Source organism: Condylostylus longicornis, unplaced genomic scaffold (genome assembly GCF_029603195.1).
Source record: "Condylostylus longicornis isolate FDR11 unplaced genomic scaffold, ASM2960319v2 ptg000107l, whole genome shotgun sequence".
In the NCBI taxonomy this organism is placed as follows: Eukaryota; Metazoa; Arthropoda; class Insecta; order Diptera; family Dolichopodidae; genus Condylostylus; species Condylostylus longicornis.
This window is the reverse complement of record NW_026578075.1, coordinates 3,935,235-3,954,074: the sequence shown is the minus strand read 5'-3', so window position 1 is coordinate 3,954,074 and position 18,840 is coordinate 3,935,235. Positions and strand designations below refer to the sequence as shown.

The 18,840-nt window shown below is 23.3% G+C and overlaps 1 protein-coding gene across 3 annotated transcripts in view; it reads left to right on the top strand.

Moving 5' to 3' along the window:
• LOC129614276 (uncharacterized) overlaps positions 1 to 14,814 on the top strand; it is a 39,671-nt gene extending 24,857 nt beyond the window's left edge. The window contains exons 3-18 of one of the 3 annotated variants that reach the window (XM_055528804.1): positions 3,315 to 3,548; positions 3,616 to 3,920; positions 4,303 to 4,352; positions 4,412 to 4,521; positions 6,411 to 6,494; positions 7,410 to 7,466; positions 9,376 to 9,430; positions 9,576 to 9,736; positions 9,803 to 9,969; positions 10,078 to 10,159; positions 11,705 to 11,902; positions 12,811 to 13,003; positions 13,137 to 13,276; positions 13,389 to 13,630; positions 13,751 to 13,872; positions 14,376 to 14,814. In XM_055528804.1, the coding sequence (XP_055384779.1) occupies positions 3,315 to 3,548; positions 3,616 to 3,920; positions 4,303 to 4,352; positions 4,412 to 4,521; positions 6,411 to 6,494; positions 7,410 to 7,466; positions 9,376 to 9,430; positions 9,576 to 9,736; positions 9,803 to 9,969; positions 10,078 to 10,159; positions 11,705 to 11,902; positions 12,811 to 13,003; positions 13,137 to 13,276; positions 13,389 to 13,630; positions 13,751 to 13,872; positions 14,376 to 14,812 (2,637 nt within the window). In that variant the 3' untranslated portion in view covers positions 14,813 to 14,814. Of the gene's footprint in view, positions 1 to 3,314; positions 3,549 to 3,615; positions 3,921 to 4,302; positions 4,353 to 4,411; positions 4,522 to 4,668; positions 4,906 to 6,410; positions 6,495 to 7,409; positions 7,467 to 9,375; positions 9,431 to 9,575; positions 9,737 to 9,802; positions 9,970 to 10,077; positions 10,160 to 11,704; positions 11,903 to 12,810; positions 13,004 to 13,136; positions 13,277 to 13,388; positions 13,631 to 13,750; positions 13,873 to 14,375 lie in introns of those variants that run through there. The other 2 variants (XM_055528805.1, XM_055528806.1) reach the window with 2 other exon arrangements.
• The last annotated feature ends 4,026 nt before the right edge of the window (positions 14,815 to 18,840 follow it).

Below are 18,840 nucleotides of genomic sequence, written 5' to 3'. Positions count from 1 at the left end.
TCATAAAATTTTATTTTCATCATACTTAGTTGTTTCCGTGCAAATTTTTACTCACTATTTGTTTCCGTACAATTTTTACTCATTTAGATACCATATAGTTGACATGATCAACTTACAATATTCTTATTTAAAATTAAATTGGTGTTTTCGATTTAACACAAAAAGGGTTAACGAATATATTTACTTACCTGTTAAAAAAAATTTCTTTAATTAAAAAAAGGTACTTTAGTTTATAATTTTTTTTTTAAAATAAGTAAGTATAAGGTAAATATTAATGATTTAATGAATGATTTAATAAGGTTGTTTTATTTTTTTTTTTAATTCTCTATGCCAAAATGTAATTGATAGTTTTTTTGTTTGTTTATAAATAATATTAATTAATTCTATAAATAAATTATCATGATATCTAAAGTATATAAAGAGCATATTTCATAATTAAAAATTGTTTTAAGGATAATAGGATCAATTATAATAGAATTGATAACATATTCTTGTATACATACATATGCATATAGTTACTTATCTACTAAAAATTTGATTTACGTATACGAGTGTGTATAGTTTTCATTTAGTTATACTTGCTAAAATTCTTTATAAATATGTACATATATTACGAAAATATCATTATAAATCATTCATTTATATAAAACAAAAGTTTTAAAATAAAAATTATGCGAGTATTTTTATATAATTACTCAAGAATTATATAATTTTTTTAGATAATTGATTTTGTTATATAATTGTATATAAATTTTCATATATACATACTATAAAATTATTTAAGTACATACACGTATTATAATATTATGCTCTTAGAAATTATGACCTAGTTATTTAAAAAAAAAATTTGATTATTTTTAATTTATATTAAAATTTTCGAGAGATGTGTTAAATGTTACCAAGTATGTATGTATTTTTAATCTTTATTCTGTATTTGAAATCAATAAAAATTAATTTCAAATTTAATGACTTCCTTATCAGTTTCTTATCATTTGTATACAAACTATGGTTTGACAAATCAAAAATTATTCATTTTGAATTCATTCGATTCATTTTGAAGGCAGAGAAACGCTTCTAAGAACGCTTCGATGATAAACAGTGACATTTGGACTTTACTGCGACATATAATTATTAATATAATCAAAATTTATCTTTTTTTATTTTATTATAATGTAAATATTTGTTAAAAAATTAAAATTTATTTTAAATTTTTGTTATAACACCATAGAACTATTTTTTTTTTTGAGTGACGATGTTTTAAATTAAAAAAACTGAATACTCGCTAGCGCCTCTCAAAAAAGAAATTCGTTGTGTAATTACAAAAATTTTCTTCTGTATAGCACTATAAATTATAAACACTATGTTATTATTTACACGAGTAGAACTGAGTTCAAAAGAACTGAAATTAAGCTTTTAAGTAAATTGTTAAATAAGATCAATGCCAATTTAAGCAGCATGCACTTTGCAAATTTGCAGAAACACGACGGAGAAGTATTTCAAATATTAAAACTAAATTTGTCTCTTGTATTTTAAAATAAGAATTATAGAATAAAACAAGTGCGACAAGCTATACCGATCACTATTAAGTTCGTGATCGCGATTGAAATTTTTTGTTTACAATAGAATCTAAACCAGAAAAAAATAAAAGAATATATAGATCCATATCTTTTGTTAATTACATTAAATTTTAAAAAATTAATAAGAAAAAATTGGAAAAAGGAAGAGATGAAAAGGGTAGGTATCTGATACTATGATGGTTACGATTGGAATAATCATAAGGGAATATATGTAAATGCTATGACATTTCTATAAAATCCTATAAAAAATAATTATTTCAATTGCTATAAACTTTTTCCTTATTTTAAGGTATATTTTTAATAAATATGCGACAAAATTTAGTAATATGCAAGAAACTACAAAACGATGATTTATTTTTTTTCCGTGTTGGGCAAATTCAGAAATACTAAAATGCTCGATTCAGCGCAATATCACTTAGAATTATGCTGAATCGTGTATGATGAGCGCTTCGATGCATTTTCGAGCTTATCCATTGTATTCAATTGTAAAAGAGTTTTTTTTTAATATTATGTATGTAGATTCATGCACATGCATGTATGCTACATGTATACATATATATTTATACATTATATTGTATATAATTTTGTGCATTTTTATTTTTTCACACTTATGTACTATTATAGATAGGCATATTTGGAAACTAGGACAATTATTAAATTGTGTATGTATATATAACTATAAGTATATATTTGCATACATATACATATTTGTATGTACCTATATACATATATGTATCTATAGGAAAAAAAAAAAATTTTTATTTTCAAAAATATTGAAATTTTTTTTTAAATTTTATTTTTTTGGAACATTAAAATGTAGGACACACATCCTTACTAAAGAAATAATATTTTAGTTGTCTTTTTTTTCCATGTTTAAGTTATAGTTGCAAAAAACATTTAATTAAAGAACTCTTAGTTTTAAGAAACAAACAAATTTTATATATTTATATATGTGGATATGTATGTAATTAAAAAAGTGTGAATAAATTTTCTTTTCTTATATGAATGAAAAAGGGTAAATAAATTTTTTAAAATTATGAGCGTATACTTTTTGCTTTTTAAATCCTAATTGAAACATAATTAATTTAAGTTTTTTAAATTCAATAATTACTTAATTATTTAATTGAAACATGCAGGAAAAAAACAATTCGGATGAAATAAAATATTTCTTATGAGTAGATTTTCCGTTAAAAACTCTTGTACTTGCTATTCTTACAAAATTAGCTGCGTACGTATTTGACAATGAATTCTCGAATAGTAGATTATTAATTTTTACAAGACATTTTGGGCTTCGTTATTTTGTTGCTTTTATAATAAATTCAATTAAAATAAAGTAATTGTTAAAAGTAGAAATAAACAAGAATTTGATATTTTTAGTCGCGTTGAGATTTAAGAACATAAAAATTGTAAAGCTAGATTGAACATTGGTGGGTTAGCTTTAAGTTGAACTATTTCAAGTTGAACTGATTTTTCACTTAAAGGTTCATTGGTTTGTTTTTAAATAAAATGAGCGAATTTTAGGCGAACCAATATTTTATGAAGATATTATTTTTTTAAAAATCAAAAAGTGAATTTTGAATTGACGCTTTAGGTTGTTTATCTAAGAAAAGGGCTAAGAGTTTTATTGTTAAATCTTTTGATACATTTCTCGACTACAGATCGTATAATTTATATATTATATTCACATCCTCATCACATCAAGTTTATTAATAACCCTAAATATAATATTATTTTTAGGATGGTCAAAGAGGTCATTTGGAAGGTTTAGCATCAGTTTATTGTGAATTGTTAATGACACCATTCGGTGATGTTTTAAGTGCTTTAGAAAATACCAGACAATTAGCATGGGCAGAACGAAGTCCTTTAAATCCTGCTGGACTCGGAACACAACATGGCCACTGTGGTAGCTCACATCATGGAGGACTACCAAGTAGTCATAGCCAACCAATTTATGTGCCAGGAAAATACTCAGTAATTATTTTCAATGATCAATATTTTTTAATTAATTTATATTTTAATAATTTCGAAATTTTTATAGCCTTCCAGTTGTTTATCTGATAAAGAAGAGGATGAAATTTATGGTTTTGGATATGGTGTATTTGCTCCTAGAGTAACAAGAAGAGCATTTCAGCAAAATACTCTTCACCAGCAGCAACAACAATTACAACAACAACAAATTCAACAACAGCAACAGCAACTTTTACAGCAACAGCAAATTCAACAACAACAGCAACAACTGCCACAACAACAATCACAACAGTTACATGAAATTTCACAGCAACAATCGCAGCAAAATCAACAAGAACTTGTAACAAATGCACCTAATGTAATAAATCAAAATAGGTAATGACAAAAAAAAAATTAAAATTTACAATTTTTTTTTTTTTAATCATGGATTTATTAGTAGCCGTAATCTATTTATTTAAATCATTTTGGCACGGTTAATAATTTGTAATTTTTAAAATTTAAGATTTCATCCATATTTTTCGGTAACCAATTTTTGATTAAACGTCCTTAAAACTTACGAGTATGATATCCTTTTTAATTTCTTTGAATATAAATTAATAATTAATTTAGCATAATGACTAAATTTTTGTTATAAATTAAACTTATTTTCATTTCCATATAAATTAATTTCTACCGTTTATGTTCTTATGCTAATTTAAATTTGAAATAGAAATAATTTTCAAAATTTGAATATTAATTTTAAATTTTAAACTTTCAGCTGTTTAAGTCCGAGATCAGCATATTTTTATGAATTTCCACCTACGACAGGTATAATTTAACTATGTTTTTAAGAATATTTGAAAATTAATAAATTTTTTGTGTTTTAGAAACCCGAGGCGAAACTAAGAAAAAAACAACATTAGCCAGACTTTTAAAAGGATTGAGGACAGTAAATAGACGTGATAGAAATAATCAAAATTTAGCTATTCAAATGCGGGTGAGAATATAAAAAAATTTAAATCAAATTTTCTTAAAATTTGCACATTTAACTTTTCAAAATATTTATTTTATAATTTATTTTTGCGTCCTCAAGAGTTAATTTAGGGTTTTTTTTTAACAAAATTAAAAATTTTTAATCATGCAGGTAGACTTAGTGGATGTATGTTAAACCAGCGTTAAAATTTTTTAATTTTTTATTTGGGTCCACGTACAAACTGATTTTAATAATTTGTAGATTTTAATAATTTCAATTTTAAAGTTCACAATAGTTTAAAAAAAAAATTTATTAACTATTTCAAAATAGATAAAAGATAAACATTCAAATAGATAAAAATTTCGAAGCAAATTATTCTTTTATCAAAAATATTAATTTCGCAATGTGTAGAAAGAAGGTTTGTATTTTTATAATAAATAATTGAATTTTTCGCACATCCACATAACTGAGTGCCGCCATTCGTAATGCTTCATCATTTGCATAATATATATCATAAATTTAAGAACGTAATTGCAAACTGAATTTCCGTTGGCAATAATATAATTTCCTATAACATTATTTCAATGTATCGTTTTTTTTTTTTTTTTATGCTCATTCTATTTTAGTTTAGCATTTGAATATTTTTCCCAAAGCATTTTCTGTATAAGCATACGGTTGAATAGTGTGGGAATTAAGCTACTTTTAATATGTGCATTTTTTCGAAATACTAAGCTTTTTATGATGCTAAGTTTGTGTTCTTTAAAAAATTTCTTTTTGTATTTAGAAAATCGAAATGTGAATGTAAGAAAATATTAGCGGTTAAACGTACAAATATATACTTTATAATTAACCGATAGAACCGAAAAATGTACGCTTTCAATAAATGTACGCTTTAATATTTTTTATAAATAGTTTATTTCGTATTACTTTAATTTTATATTCAATGAAAAAGCCAGATATTTGGAATTGTGCTTCTGGTTTTTAATGATTTTAAAAAATTTTCCGTTTTATTTTACGAAGCTTACAATATTGGCTTTTATCACAAGTTTCACATGAGGTTTTTAAAATATGCTTTAGTAAAATAAATTTGCAGAAAAACAATATTTAAAGTAAATTATAATTTTTCGATTTCTAAAACAATATCTAATTTACATGTTAAATTTTCAGGGCAACATTTCCGCAACCTCTTTAATTTTTTTTATTCTATTACGATTTTTTGTGTTTTCTAATTAAAGTTTTGTTTTTTTTTTAATTAAAGTTAAAATTCAATAATTTTTTCTGTTTAAAAAAATTAAATTAAAAGAAAACTTGTATTTGTTTTTTTTTATTTGTTTATATTATTATATGGGTAGTTTTGATAATTCAGTTGTTCTAGTATTAAATATACAGTAAATTTGAAAGTTAAGCACTACAAGAATTATCAAAAAAGTATTTCTCAATATGAAAAAATGTGATGGCAGTATTTTTCTAAACTGTATACAACTGCAAACTAGGATCTTAAAAAATTTGTCGCAAATAATATTTTGTATTGCCCCTTTTTAAAATCAATTCAATTTTTTAAATTGAATAATAACGTATGATTTTGACAGTATTTCTACAACTGCAAAAACTTTCTTTACTACAACTAACAAATTCGTAAGTTCTTCCAATCATTTTTTATTGCTGCTAAAGCTATTTAAGTTTTAGGTCAAATGTAAACGCAAACTGTATTTTCAAAAATACCCACTATTAAACAAAATATTTATTTTAATTAAATTGTCTATTTGTATTGTGTTACAAATTGTTTTACACAAAAATTTATACACGTCTTTGAATCATGTTGTTTTTTATTCTTAAATCATATAAATTTAAGTAAATAATTTTAAATTTTTTAGCAGATTTCATTATCAAAAATATATTTAATATATTTTTAGGTAAATGATCGAACACAGCAAGGGCACATAGGTAGCCGTGGAGAAGAAATAACGCAACAAAGTTTTGAAGAAACAATTCATAGGGTAATTTAAGTAATATTAGAATTGCTACGCTTATTTAAACATATTTTCTTTATCTATTTTAGTTTTAGTTATTAAGAAACAAATATTAAATTATAATTGATAATGTAAAATTAAAAATGACACTTGTTAATAATTAAGAATTTTTTTTAAATTTTTTTTTCAATATTTGTATAATTTACTTTATTTTCTATGTAATTAGTGTACCTAATTACATATTATAAATATCTATTCAAAATTAATCGATTTTACTGAGACTTTCATAATTTAAATTTGAGAAGACTAATTAAAGCTAAGATAAGAGCTACATATAAAAATTGCTTATGAAAAAATTATATTTTTGATATTTTCAAAATAAATATAAAACCCAAATGTTTTTTTTTTTCATAATTGATAATATGATCTTAAAATATACAATTTGTTCTTTTCTATGAGAGTTTAAAGATAATAATTAATAATAATAAATGTCAGTCGACAATCATTGCCTCTGACGGTCACCAATTGGCAATCAACAATTTATGCTAAAAAAATTTTTGCGCATCAAATTTTGATAAATTTTTCCACATTATTAATTACGAAATTTATTCCAGTTACATTATAAATGTAATATTTGTTGAATAATTAAATTAAGTAATTAGGTAATTGAACAACATTAAAAATAACAATGCTTTTGTTAACTGCAATACCGATAAAGATACAAAAGAATTCAACGTACAATTTACATTATTGATTATACATTTAGTACGTATACACGTATGCAGTAAAACACGCACATTACGTATGTGTTTTATAAATAAAAGCTTATATAAAATTACATCCAAAAAAAGAGAATAGGCAAAATAATTAATTTAAATTAATATATAATATATATGATAAAAGTATGTTATTCATAGTAGCATAATTTAATTATATTTTCAGCTCAAAGCTCAGGAAGCAATGAGGAAAAAAGAAAAATTTCATAGAGAACATGAAGAGGTATAACCTTTTTCAGTTTTTAATACTAGTTTGATTGCTTAAGAAAATTATTACATCAAGCAGAAATATAAGAAAGAATAAACTTAAAAAGTGTAATTAAATAATTAATCGAACATATTTTTTATTACAAACAAATGGATTTTTGTCTTAAAAGGATTTTTAGTTTTTTTTCTAATGTATTTTTACGTTAACAAGAAGTTGTTGTTATTTCCCTCTGAAAAGAAACAAGAAAAAAATAATATGAATAGCTAATATTAATCCAGAGTGTGGTCATTTAAAAATCTTAAAATAAAATTTTTAAGTACCGCAAAAGTTAAGAAATGGAATAGAGGAACAAGACAAACCAATTCTGTTGATGATGGTAATAATCCCTTGCCAACGCAATAATTTTTTTTTGTTTTTTATTCTCTCTTTGTATTGCATGTTGCATTTCATTGTCGGCCATCCTTATTCATTTTTGTCCTTAATAAGCAAATTATTCATTTATTCTTTTTCGGATTAAATATATAAACAAAAAAATTTTCTACGTCTCTCTGTGTCACCCTTTTCCTAGTATGACTTGGATTTTATGAATATATATTTTTTATTTGTTAAACTTATGTAATCACGCATGAAAATCTTTTTGCAAGATTTTTCTGATAATTGCATGGTTTATTGTCAAAGTAATGGCGATTCTGTTAGAGTAACCAAAAAAAAACTATTTTGAAAAGTAAAATTTATAAGGACAATATTTTAATTAAAATGACCATAAGTTGTTTCGTGTTGACAAACAATTATTCAAAGATTTTGGCAATTTTAGGATATTATATTTCTTCAAATATAACAAAAGTGCGTTTACTTATATATGTTTCTTTAATTATAAACTTCTATAAATGAATCTGTTAAATCAAATTTAATTGAACAGTTTTCAATAGTCCGATCACAAACGAACAGTTTTGAGAAGTCTTTATCGTCAGCTAGCGTCACAAATTATGAATCGATCACCACCTTTTTATTACAATCCATACCATTTGTTACAATTCGTAGTTTGAGTATGAAAACAAATACCACATTTTTTAAATGCGATTGGGGCAGATTTGTGTTCCGAAAGATAAGAGTTCCTCATAAAGAATAATTTATTTCAGGAACTATTTAAGTAAGAAATATCTTATTTTGCCAAACCATATCCTTTCTAAGAGCATTTTGAAATTAAAATTTTGTAGGCGCTAATAGAGCTAAAGAAAAATTTTTCAGTAAGAGAAAATGAAAAATTTCAGTATTTTATTTAAAATATTCAGATTTTTTTGTAGATATACATTTAAATTCATACCTAACAACTGTTTTTATTCCTTTTTAATTGTCGTTTTTATAAAATAAATTTTTATGTCTAGAAACAACTTAACTAAAATTTTTTGTTTAGTACCTAACATATAAAAAATATTACCATCCGTATTATACTTCCCCGTATAAAGATTCATTTTTCTGAGTACAAATTCTAGGCATTAGTAAATTTTAATATTTTTTAATTTTTTTGGCCAACGACTTACATTCCAAAAACTTTCCATTTACCATGTTTTTGTAGAATATAAACTCTTGTTTAATATTGATAAAATTTAATGTAACTATTTCCAGCCTAGTCTATGATCTTTATATACCGTTATGTCGGCTTCAAATTGTGCTGACATTTCTTTAGACTTGTTTTTTTTAACCTTTTTAATATTGCTTCGGGATTAATTGAACTTTTGTAAATTGTCGATATTGTAAAAATACACCAGTTGATTTCCAAATTAAATAATGGTTCTTTTAAATGTTATTCCAGTTATTTTATTCGAAAATTTTGGAAAGAATTTTGGAAATTGGTGTATACATTTTAAAAAAATTTATTTTTTAGATTATTCAAATTCTATTCAAGTTTTTCTTGATTTTCCAGATATTACGTGACATTCGACAAGGACTTCTGCAAATGAGTAAGGAAGGCAGAATAGGTAATTTGAATTCTTCCTTAATACTCATTTTAGTATTCAGTCTGAATGAAAACCAACTTCTTTTTTTAAATTTAAATTATCAAGACTTGTTCTAATTTCTATGTTAATTTCCATATTATATAATTTTTTTTTGTATTAATTTAAGATGATACCTACATGTATGATGATGCAGTACAAGAAGCGTATGGATTACGAAATATTCATTATCAAGGACATTGGTATGATGAACCACCATATGAAAGTGATCCTGACGATTTCCTTATGTCAACCACTTTAGATAAATGCGGCCCAACTGCAACTATACAGGTAAAATTAGATTGATATGTAAAAAATGAAAAAACTGGGTGTTATATATGTAATATTTATTTTAAGGGTGGACGTGTTCGTTTTTCTTCAAATGCAACGGAAAACACCGGAGTTATATCATTGAGATCGGCTGGCGATATATCGCTGTTGCAAAGAGGACCCCCAAGAAGAGGGCTCATTGTACCACAAAAACCCCCAAATCCACCTACAATAATACCATTGACACATGCAAGGTAAAATATTATTAAAATTCAGTAAAAACAAAATTATTCAATTTCTTGATTCATGAAAATTTGAAAATATTTATGTGCCAAATAAATGAATATTTATATTTTTCTTAGATCTCACGATAGAGAAAGCGGAGATTATGCTGGTTCTATATCAGATTTGCAAAGTGTTATTTCAAGGTTAAGCACGGTTTCAGTAAGTATATCAAATAAATTCGAAAAATATTTAATTATAAATTATTTTCATTTTTATATTTATCTAAAAATAGAGATTTTACATATTTTCAAAATTCCAATCAAGGCTATTTCATTAGTGGGTTTAATTTTTCAAGATTTACATTTGTACATATACATTAGGTTGATTTGAAGTTAAAAATTTTTAAAATTTATGAATTTACTTTTATTAATTTTAATTCTAATGGTTCAGCACGTGCAATTATATTCCATTTAATCTAGTAATTTTTTCTTCTAAAATCACAAACGTTATCACATTTATATGGTAATATAAGAAAAATCATCATAGTTGAAATTATAATGTTGGATCGAAATATAATAATTAGGTTCTATACTACAGTGGTTGCATCTCGTTTTACATGTGATAACAACCTATTTTCTAAAAATTCTTGTGATAAAATAGAGGCAATTAAGCTTTTTCAGAGCCAACCAGTTAGGTTAAAACACCTAATGTGTATGTCGTAAATTTTTCAAATTTCTCATATACAAAATATAATTTAATTAAAAAACTAACATTTCCACGTATTATGTATAGAAAAGCATCATTATCATGTTTTGAGCAAGTCTTTGTTCTTAATTTATAAATTTTTAACTCTTATTTTCTCAAATTAATTCTTTTCATTTCTCTAATATTTATTTAGTTTTTTTAATTACGAAAAATGTAAAGCTAAAAATAAATTAAATTACTTTCATTAAATTGAATTACATTATTTTTGTTTTGGTTAAGGAAAATAAATTAAATTTTAAAATTGTAGAAACTGATCTATTAATAGTTTTTTAATAATAATTATACGATAAACGCTTCTTCATACTAAATATAAGTTTACTGAAACTAAATTAAATTTTATCTAACTTCTTTCTGACTTTATTAATAGAATAATGTTTTCAATTTTATTTATTTCATTGTATTAATCATAAATTTTTTTCCCAATTTAATTTATTATACTATTAATTTAAAAATTAATTATAATCTTTCAATAATAGTTAATATTATTATTCAACATTAAAATTCATAATTAATAAGTTTGGTAGTGTTAAATCAAAAAATTATTTATAAAAAGGTGAAGGTACATCAAAAGAATGTGATTGCAATTTTTTGTGCCAATATATAGTTTTCCAAGTTTATTTACAAATTTCAAATTTATTTCCTTAAATACAGAAAATATCAAACATTTCTTTTTGAACATATTTATGAATATTTCAAGTATTAGTTCTTATAATCTGATATAAACGATCAGACAACAGATCTTGCAAGATGTCTTAAATAATAATTGTACTCAAAATTATTTAAAAATTTGTTTAACCTTTAAAAGAAAAAGGTTGCAATTTGTTTGTTTATTATTTCTTTATTATTATCTTATTGAGAAATCGAAAATTTAGTTTTGAAAATAAATTTGTTAAATAAATAAGAAATAAATAATTTTTTTTTATTTTAATTATGCGTGAATATTATTATATGTTGAAAGTTTTTTTTTTTCTTATAAATATTTAATTAATTTTTCCAAAGATCGGCACAAACAATTGTAACGCTCACTACACTACAATATACGGTGATATCGGGGAATCTCCTTCTTTGTCCCCGAGTCCGTCTTCCGACTATGAAGATATAATGTTAAATAATCGTGGTATGCTATCCAATAACAAGGATACAAAATTTAAGAAAAATAGGTGTACAACCATAAGTCCGAATGCTAAAGTTCCTCATGTAAGTCAAAATTTAAGAATCGTAAATTAAAACGTAATTTATTAATTATTTAACACATTGCAATTACTTAAATAATTCTTTTGGAACCTAACTAAAAACAAAATTAATATAACAAAATAATAATTAATTTCTTAGAATAGAAATATATGCAATTCTAAATTTAATTATGTTTTTATTACGTCAACTACATCCCTATTTTTTTCTATTAAATACCCTTTAGTATTTAATTTTTAGAAAAGAAATCTTTAGAAATATAACATGGGTTCACAGTATTTTGTAAGTCAAGAAATCCTCTTCAATATTTACTATTATAGTTGCATACATTTATAAATTTCCTGGAATGCTTAATATTAATACGCCAATATAATTAGGTTAAATTTAAAAAATCACTTAAAATAATTTTTAGTTTTGTAAGAATTATATTTCTTTTTAATTTTATATAGTAAAATTTTTTTGATTTCTACGAGTAAGTAAATAAAGGATTGTGTTGGCGAAATAATACAAAATATTTTAATTTTAGTTATTTGTATTCGAAAAATAGAATTTAGAGTTCATAGCGAACTTAAAAGCAGTAAATATAGAAACATAAGTTGATTATTATTTTGTTATATAAAAAAAGCGGTTATGTATAAAAAAATAGCTTCCGAAACCTCACATGCATATTTTGCACTTTTAGGTTTTTTCCCCTTATTTTTATTTATTTGTTATTGGTAAAAACTTAGTTTTTTTTATTTTCGTTTATTCTTGCTTAAATTAGTGAATTATTTAAACCTTAAAAAAAGTATTTTTTTTTACAATAACTAAAATTTCATTGCAACTTTTAATTTAAGAAATAATGTTTTAATGTGTCTAATTATTTAGCATCCATATTCATACTTCTTCTAACTTGTTTTTATTGTTCCTTTAAGACTAAGGAATTAGGAAAATCTCCAAAGAATGTAGGTGGGGAATGTGACGATGGTAGAACTTTCAAAGCTACAAAAGTTACATCAAGAGATTTTAGTAACTCACAGGAGAATACCGATAAAGGTAGTAGTAGCGATCAAGCATTTGCCTATTCTGCTAGTTCAGTAGAAAGTTTACCTAGTGCATCTGGTTCAAGTAAGTAATGCGTATTTTAAAAAATAAAATAATAATGGTTTTTTTAATTCTTTACTTTATTATTTAAATAATTAATTATAAAAAGTATTGTAATAAATAATATAATAATAAATAATGAATATCTTTTTCGTAGGTACACAAGCTCTAGTACGTTCTGGTAGCCATAGCTCACTTTCTACCGAAGATAAAATTTCAATGACACCTATATGTAAAGTTAAAGCACTTGTTGATAGTTTACCTAATCCTTATGACAATGAAGCTCTTATATTTAAGGTAAATTGGCATTAATGTTAATTACTTTTTTTCTTTCAATTCACATAATTTTTGAAAAACTAAGGTAATACATTGTGTATGTACACTAATCTTTAATTTTTATTTATTTTAGAAAGGCGATATTATAGATGTGATTACAATGAATGCTTCTGGAATATGGAAAGGTTCTTGCCATGGTCGAACCGGTCATTTCAAATTTATAAATGTTGAAGTTTTGCCAGAAAAAAAGATAGTTCCTAAAAATAATAGTAAAAATTTTAAACGTTTGCCTAATACAAATGGGCTTAATTCAATTGAGGAACTTCTTTTTCGAATTGGACTTAAAGAATATACCTCTGTTTTTATCTTAAATGGGTATGTTTACTCATTATTAAGTATATTTTTTTTAAAATTCATGCATATAACTTACAAGAATATAAAAGATAATTTAACAAGATAATTAAAAAAATTAATTTAATTCAAAATTAATTCTAGATATGAGGACTTAGAATTATTTAAAGAATTAGAACCAACCGATCTTGATTATTTAGGAATTATTAATGCAGAACATAGAGCAAAGTTATTAACTGCGGTGCAGTTATTACATGACATAGAATGTAAGTTATAAATTTATTTTTCATAGATATTTTATTCATATAAAATTAAGGATTATCATAAGGAGGATAAATTTTAATTAAATAATTGTTTAGCATTAGACTTTATATAGTTCAAACTAAATTATTATTAGTGATGAAATTAAAACAATTTAATATAAGTTTAATACCATGTGTATCGTAATTTTAATTTTTAAACTAAATCATTCCTAGCATTGTCTCAAGTTTAATTATTTTGGTTTTTAAAAACTTATAGAAAAGCAAGAGATTTTGAATGAAAAGAATCCGGGTTATTTTTAATCAAATAAAATTTATTGTACTCGTAAGGTTATATTTTCGGATCTCATTTAACAATTTCATGCAAAATGTATTTAATATTTATTTTTCTTATGATTGCTCGATCAAGAAATATACTCGTACATGGATATAAATATAATATCTATGTATGAATATATGTACGTAAAATATTATTTTTATATTAATTATTAATAAAATTAATTAAATAGGTTTAGATGGGGACGTCGCTGAGTCTAGTTCTGAAAATGATGAAGCTCGTCTTCACAGTATAAATAAGAAACATAATCCATCACCATTTAAAAGAAATCATCTTCCACGTGATTCTGGCTGCTATGAAGGCTCACCTATTCCATCATCTATAGCAACAACTCAAACCATAACTTCCACAGATGAATCAAATAGTTTAGATGATGTTGTTGCAAAATGTTCGAGTGAAATTTTGAAACGTGTTGAAAATGCCCGCCGTGCCAAAGAGGAAAAGTGTCAAATTAAGGGGTTTTCACGTATAGGGAAAAAGGGACTTATAACAAATAGTTTAGTAGGAGATGAAACATTAACACGGGGTGGTGCTTTAAGTGAAAAATCTAGTGATTCTGGTGTGAGTAGCAGCTCTCTTTCATCAGGACCAATTAAAAATAGCTCTTAACATATGCCAACAATTCTATCATCAGATCTGAACTTATCCATGGTGGAAAATGATACATTAAAATTAATTAACGGTTATAAATTAGAAAATGCATCAACTTTAAATAATGCATCTCCTTTATCAACTACATCTTCCATTATGTTCTTACCATCACCATATCCGCCTCCAATAACATCTATATCTTCTACATGTAGTTATAATAACAGAACAAATTATCCTGCCCAATCACAATCGCAATCGTATTCAACTATAAATATTTTAAATAATATAAAAAATTCTAGCAATTTAAGTAGAAATTATGTCATTTTAAGAAATCATTTACGAAAGACTGTACAAGGTAACACAGAAAATAACCATTAGCAATTTATTTAGTTTTATGACTTAATATTAGCTTATCACAAATTTTGAATATGAAATAACGAGCTAAACTCGAATTTATATATAAAATTTTTAATAGTTAAGATTGAAAATCATAACAATATGAGCATTGTTTTGAAATAAAATTATTGTTAAATAAGTGACTGACATAATTTTCTAATTAAAAATGTTTTAAAATTTATTTATTAATAGAATATCTTACAGGAAATTCTGCTGTTAAAATTTAATTTGCGTAAATATTCCGTCTTAAATTTGCATAATATACTTATTTAAATTAGAATGAATTAAACTTTTACAAATTCTATTGAAAATATTTATTGAGATTATGTAAATCAAATGTTTTTAAAGTTATATTTCAAAAAAAATAAGACTAACCCTCTGTTTTTGCGAGGCAAGCAATTTGTTTATTTAAAAATAAAGTAGTATAAATTTTTATTATAGAAAGTTGAAATGTTTTTACCACATGCTGTATTTATTATAAAACAAAAAAATATTTTACAAGGCTACTGTATGTTAGCTGTTGTTGTTCCGATTTTTTAAAAGTAAAATTTTAAAAATTCAATCATGAATTTATAATTAACAGGAACGAGAAGTTAGAAATTATTAGTTAATTTCCTATTTTTTTTCAATCAAAAACTTGCAAATTCTAAAAAATAATTAAATTTGCATTTTCGTTTATATTTGTAAGAAAGGCAAGAATTGCGCACTGGTATAGTCTACAAGTCCTACAGGCACTTATAATGTATTCGGTGCAACGGATCTTCGTACAAAAGTTTTTGTTTGCTTAAAAACAGAGTGGTATGGTTTCCGTCATACATAAATTTATAATTAAAAAAAATAAAAATGCATTTTGTACTTTAAAATTTTTTGACTGAAATTTTAGCCATAAAATATTTACGTAATGTTTTTCTGCTGACAATAGTGGAACATTTAAACTTTACTATGAAAAAAAATTTAGTAGCTAAATATTTATGTATGCTTTCCAGTACTGCCTAGTTTACATTTGGTTGTGTTAAATCACAATGATGTCAAGACGTTTATTAATTTTAAAGTAAACAACAAAAATTAATAATAATATTAATGTTACTATATGCATTATACTAATATTTCAAATAAAAAATTAGTAAAAAATTCAAAGTTACATTCATTAGCAAAATTTTTAATGCCAAAACGTAAATTCAAAAATATGTGTTTTTTTTATTAGAAATCATGGCCACTTTATAAGAATTTATTGATAAATTTCTTGAAAATTTTCTGAAATAAAAATATGGTATGTTGTATCTGAATTTACTTTTGAAAGAGTATTATTTTACTTTTTTTTTAAATTTATTTTTTTTTAAATTTGTATTTTAGAAATCGAAATTCGAAACAAAAAATTTCGTATCAATATCTGTATTTTATTGGAAAACCAAATTTTTGAATTTACGGGTTATGTAAACAAGGCGTAAGAGGCCAACTTATATTTTTTGCATTTCATTTTATAAATAGAACACCGAAAATTCTTAGGAATTTTATATTAAAAGAAGATAGGTAGAATTTTTAAATCTAATACCTAAAATATTATAATAAAAACAAAAATTAATGAAATTTTAACTTAATTAAAAAAAAACCAAATATGTATATTCATATGTTTGTATATATTCATATACTGACAAGTAGAAAATTGATAAGATTTTAAAAATAAAATATATAATTATTTGGATTATCTTCCCTTAAAAATTAGAAATTTAGGAAATATTATAAAATAAAACTTTCATTCCTTTTTAAGTTAAAAAATTTTTGAATAGAATTGTAAATGAAACATGTGCGCACGATAAAGCTAAAAAATAAAAAAAAAAAACTTAAAACAAAAAAAAAACCAAAAAAAAAAAGATGAACTTGGCGTTGTTATAAAACTTTGTTTAAGTAGGAACATAAATGTTAAATATAAAACAATTAGATAAACATTTTATCTTCATAAAATAGTTTTCGAATCGTGCAACATAAATAACTTAATTAAGTGAATAAAAATGTCATCCTAAATTAAGAAATTTCATTTAGAAGCAAAAAATGTCGAAAAGAATAAGATATTGAATTAGGGAAAAAAATATAAAACACATAGCTTTGAACAAAGAAATTTGACAAAATAATTCAATATAATTTCCAAAATAAGTGAATTGATAATTAAAAAAAAAAAAATATAAAATTTCTATATTGCAACTTAACGATGTCTTTTTTAAGTTTTTCTTAAATGAATATATCTATAACTAATGTTCAATATTTTGTAGATTTGAAAAGAACTAGTTAAGATTTTCCACCCGATGTTTCATTTTAATTTAAAATATGAACACGAAATTAAAATTAACTTACGTTTCTTAAATATATATACATATATTAAAATTTTTTATTCCTTTTGATTTTAAGTTTGCAACATAAAAGGGGGTTATTCGACAATTCAGATTCAAACTGAAAGTTCTAAATTAAGCCCTAAAAATCTTTCTTCACATTCAATTTCAGGAAACTGATTATTTTACTATTGCAGATTTGTAACATAGTCGAGTAATTCTTTAATATTCAACATTTTTCTATTATGCTCTTCTAATTTGTAATAAAATAACTATAAATAAACTTAAAAATTCCTCTATAATTTTAAGTTCATACTGTCTTTTTCGAACGTGCTATTTTTGAAGATTCGGCAATTTAGATTCATCGAACGTGCTTTATATCGAAAGTGCCCAAAATTTAAGGCCGATTTAAAAAATGAATAACTATTATGAAGAAAACATATTGGATGGGTGGAAAATTCTTAAAATTTTTTCTAGTTGCACTCGTTTCGCGTCGATTAAAGTTAAATATAAAAAAAAAAAATGCACAAAATTTAAAAAAAAAATTTTGGAACACGGTCAGCACAAGAGTCAATATTTTATATTAAATAGTTTCATTTATTTACAAAATCAAATTAAATTAAAAAAAAATGTATTTATTGAAATTACTTTTACAAATATGTATGGTTCGAAAACATATTTCTTAATTTTTATTTAAAAAATTAAAACACAAAACGAATACCATATGTTCATATCATAATTATATAATTGAAAATCGTCATTTTGCGCTTATTAATTATTTAGAGTTATTAATAATGTATATCAAAATATATTATAATACTTGATATAAATGCATTTGTATATATATAGTTCATATATATATATATATATATGTACATATATGTTTTGTCTATTTATTTATGTATTCATATGTAACAAGATATCCTAGCTTTACGTAAATAATATATGTATAATAAATAAAAATATTTGTAATATTTGTAAAGAAAATATAAAAAAATAGGTTAAATACTAATAATTTTGTAACATAATTTTTCCTAAAATAATTTTATTTATTTGGTCCTATTATTTACTGCCACAACTTAGTGTTAATTTTAATTTAAAATACAAAGTAAATAAATCTTTAAAAAAATCAAAATATTTTGTACATAAGTAAATATATGAAATATAAGTACTATTGTAACATATGTGTTTTTTTTTTAAATTATTTTTTATTATTTCGTCTTAATGGCTAATTTAAATTACTAGAACGAATTTTCAAATTTTAAAAGGTAGTATACAAAGTCCCAATCTTTTTCAAATTTTAAAACCATTGCAGATTTTAAAGCG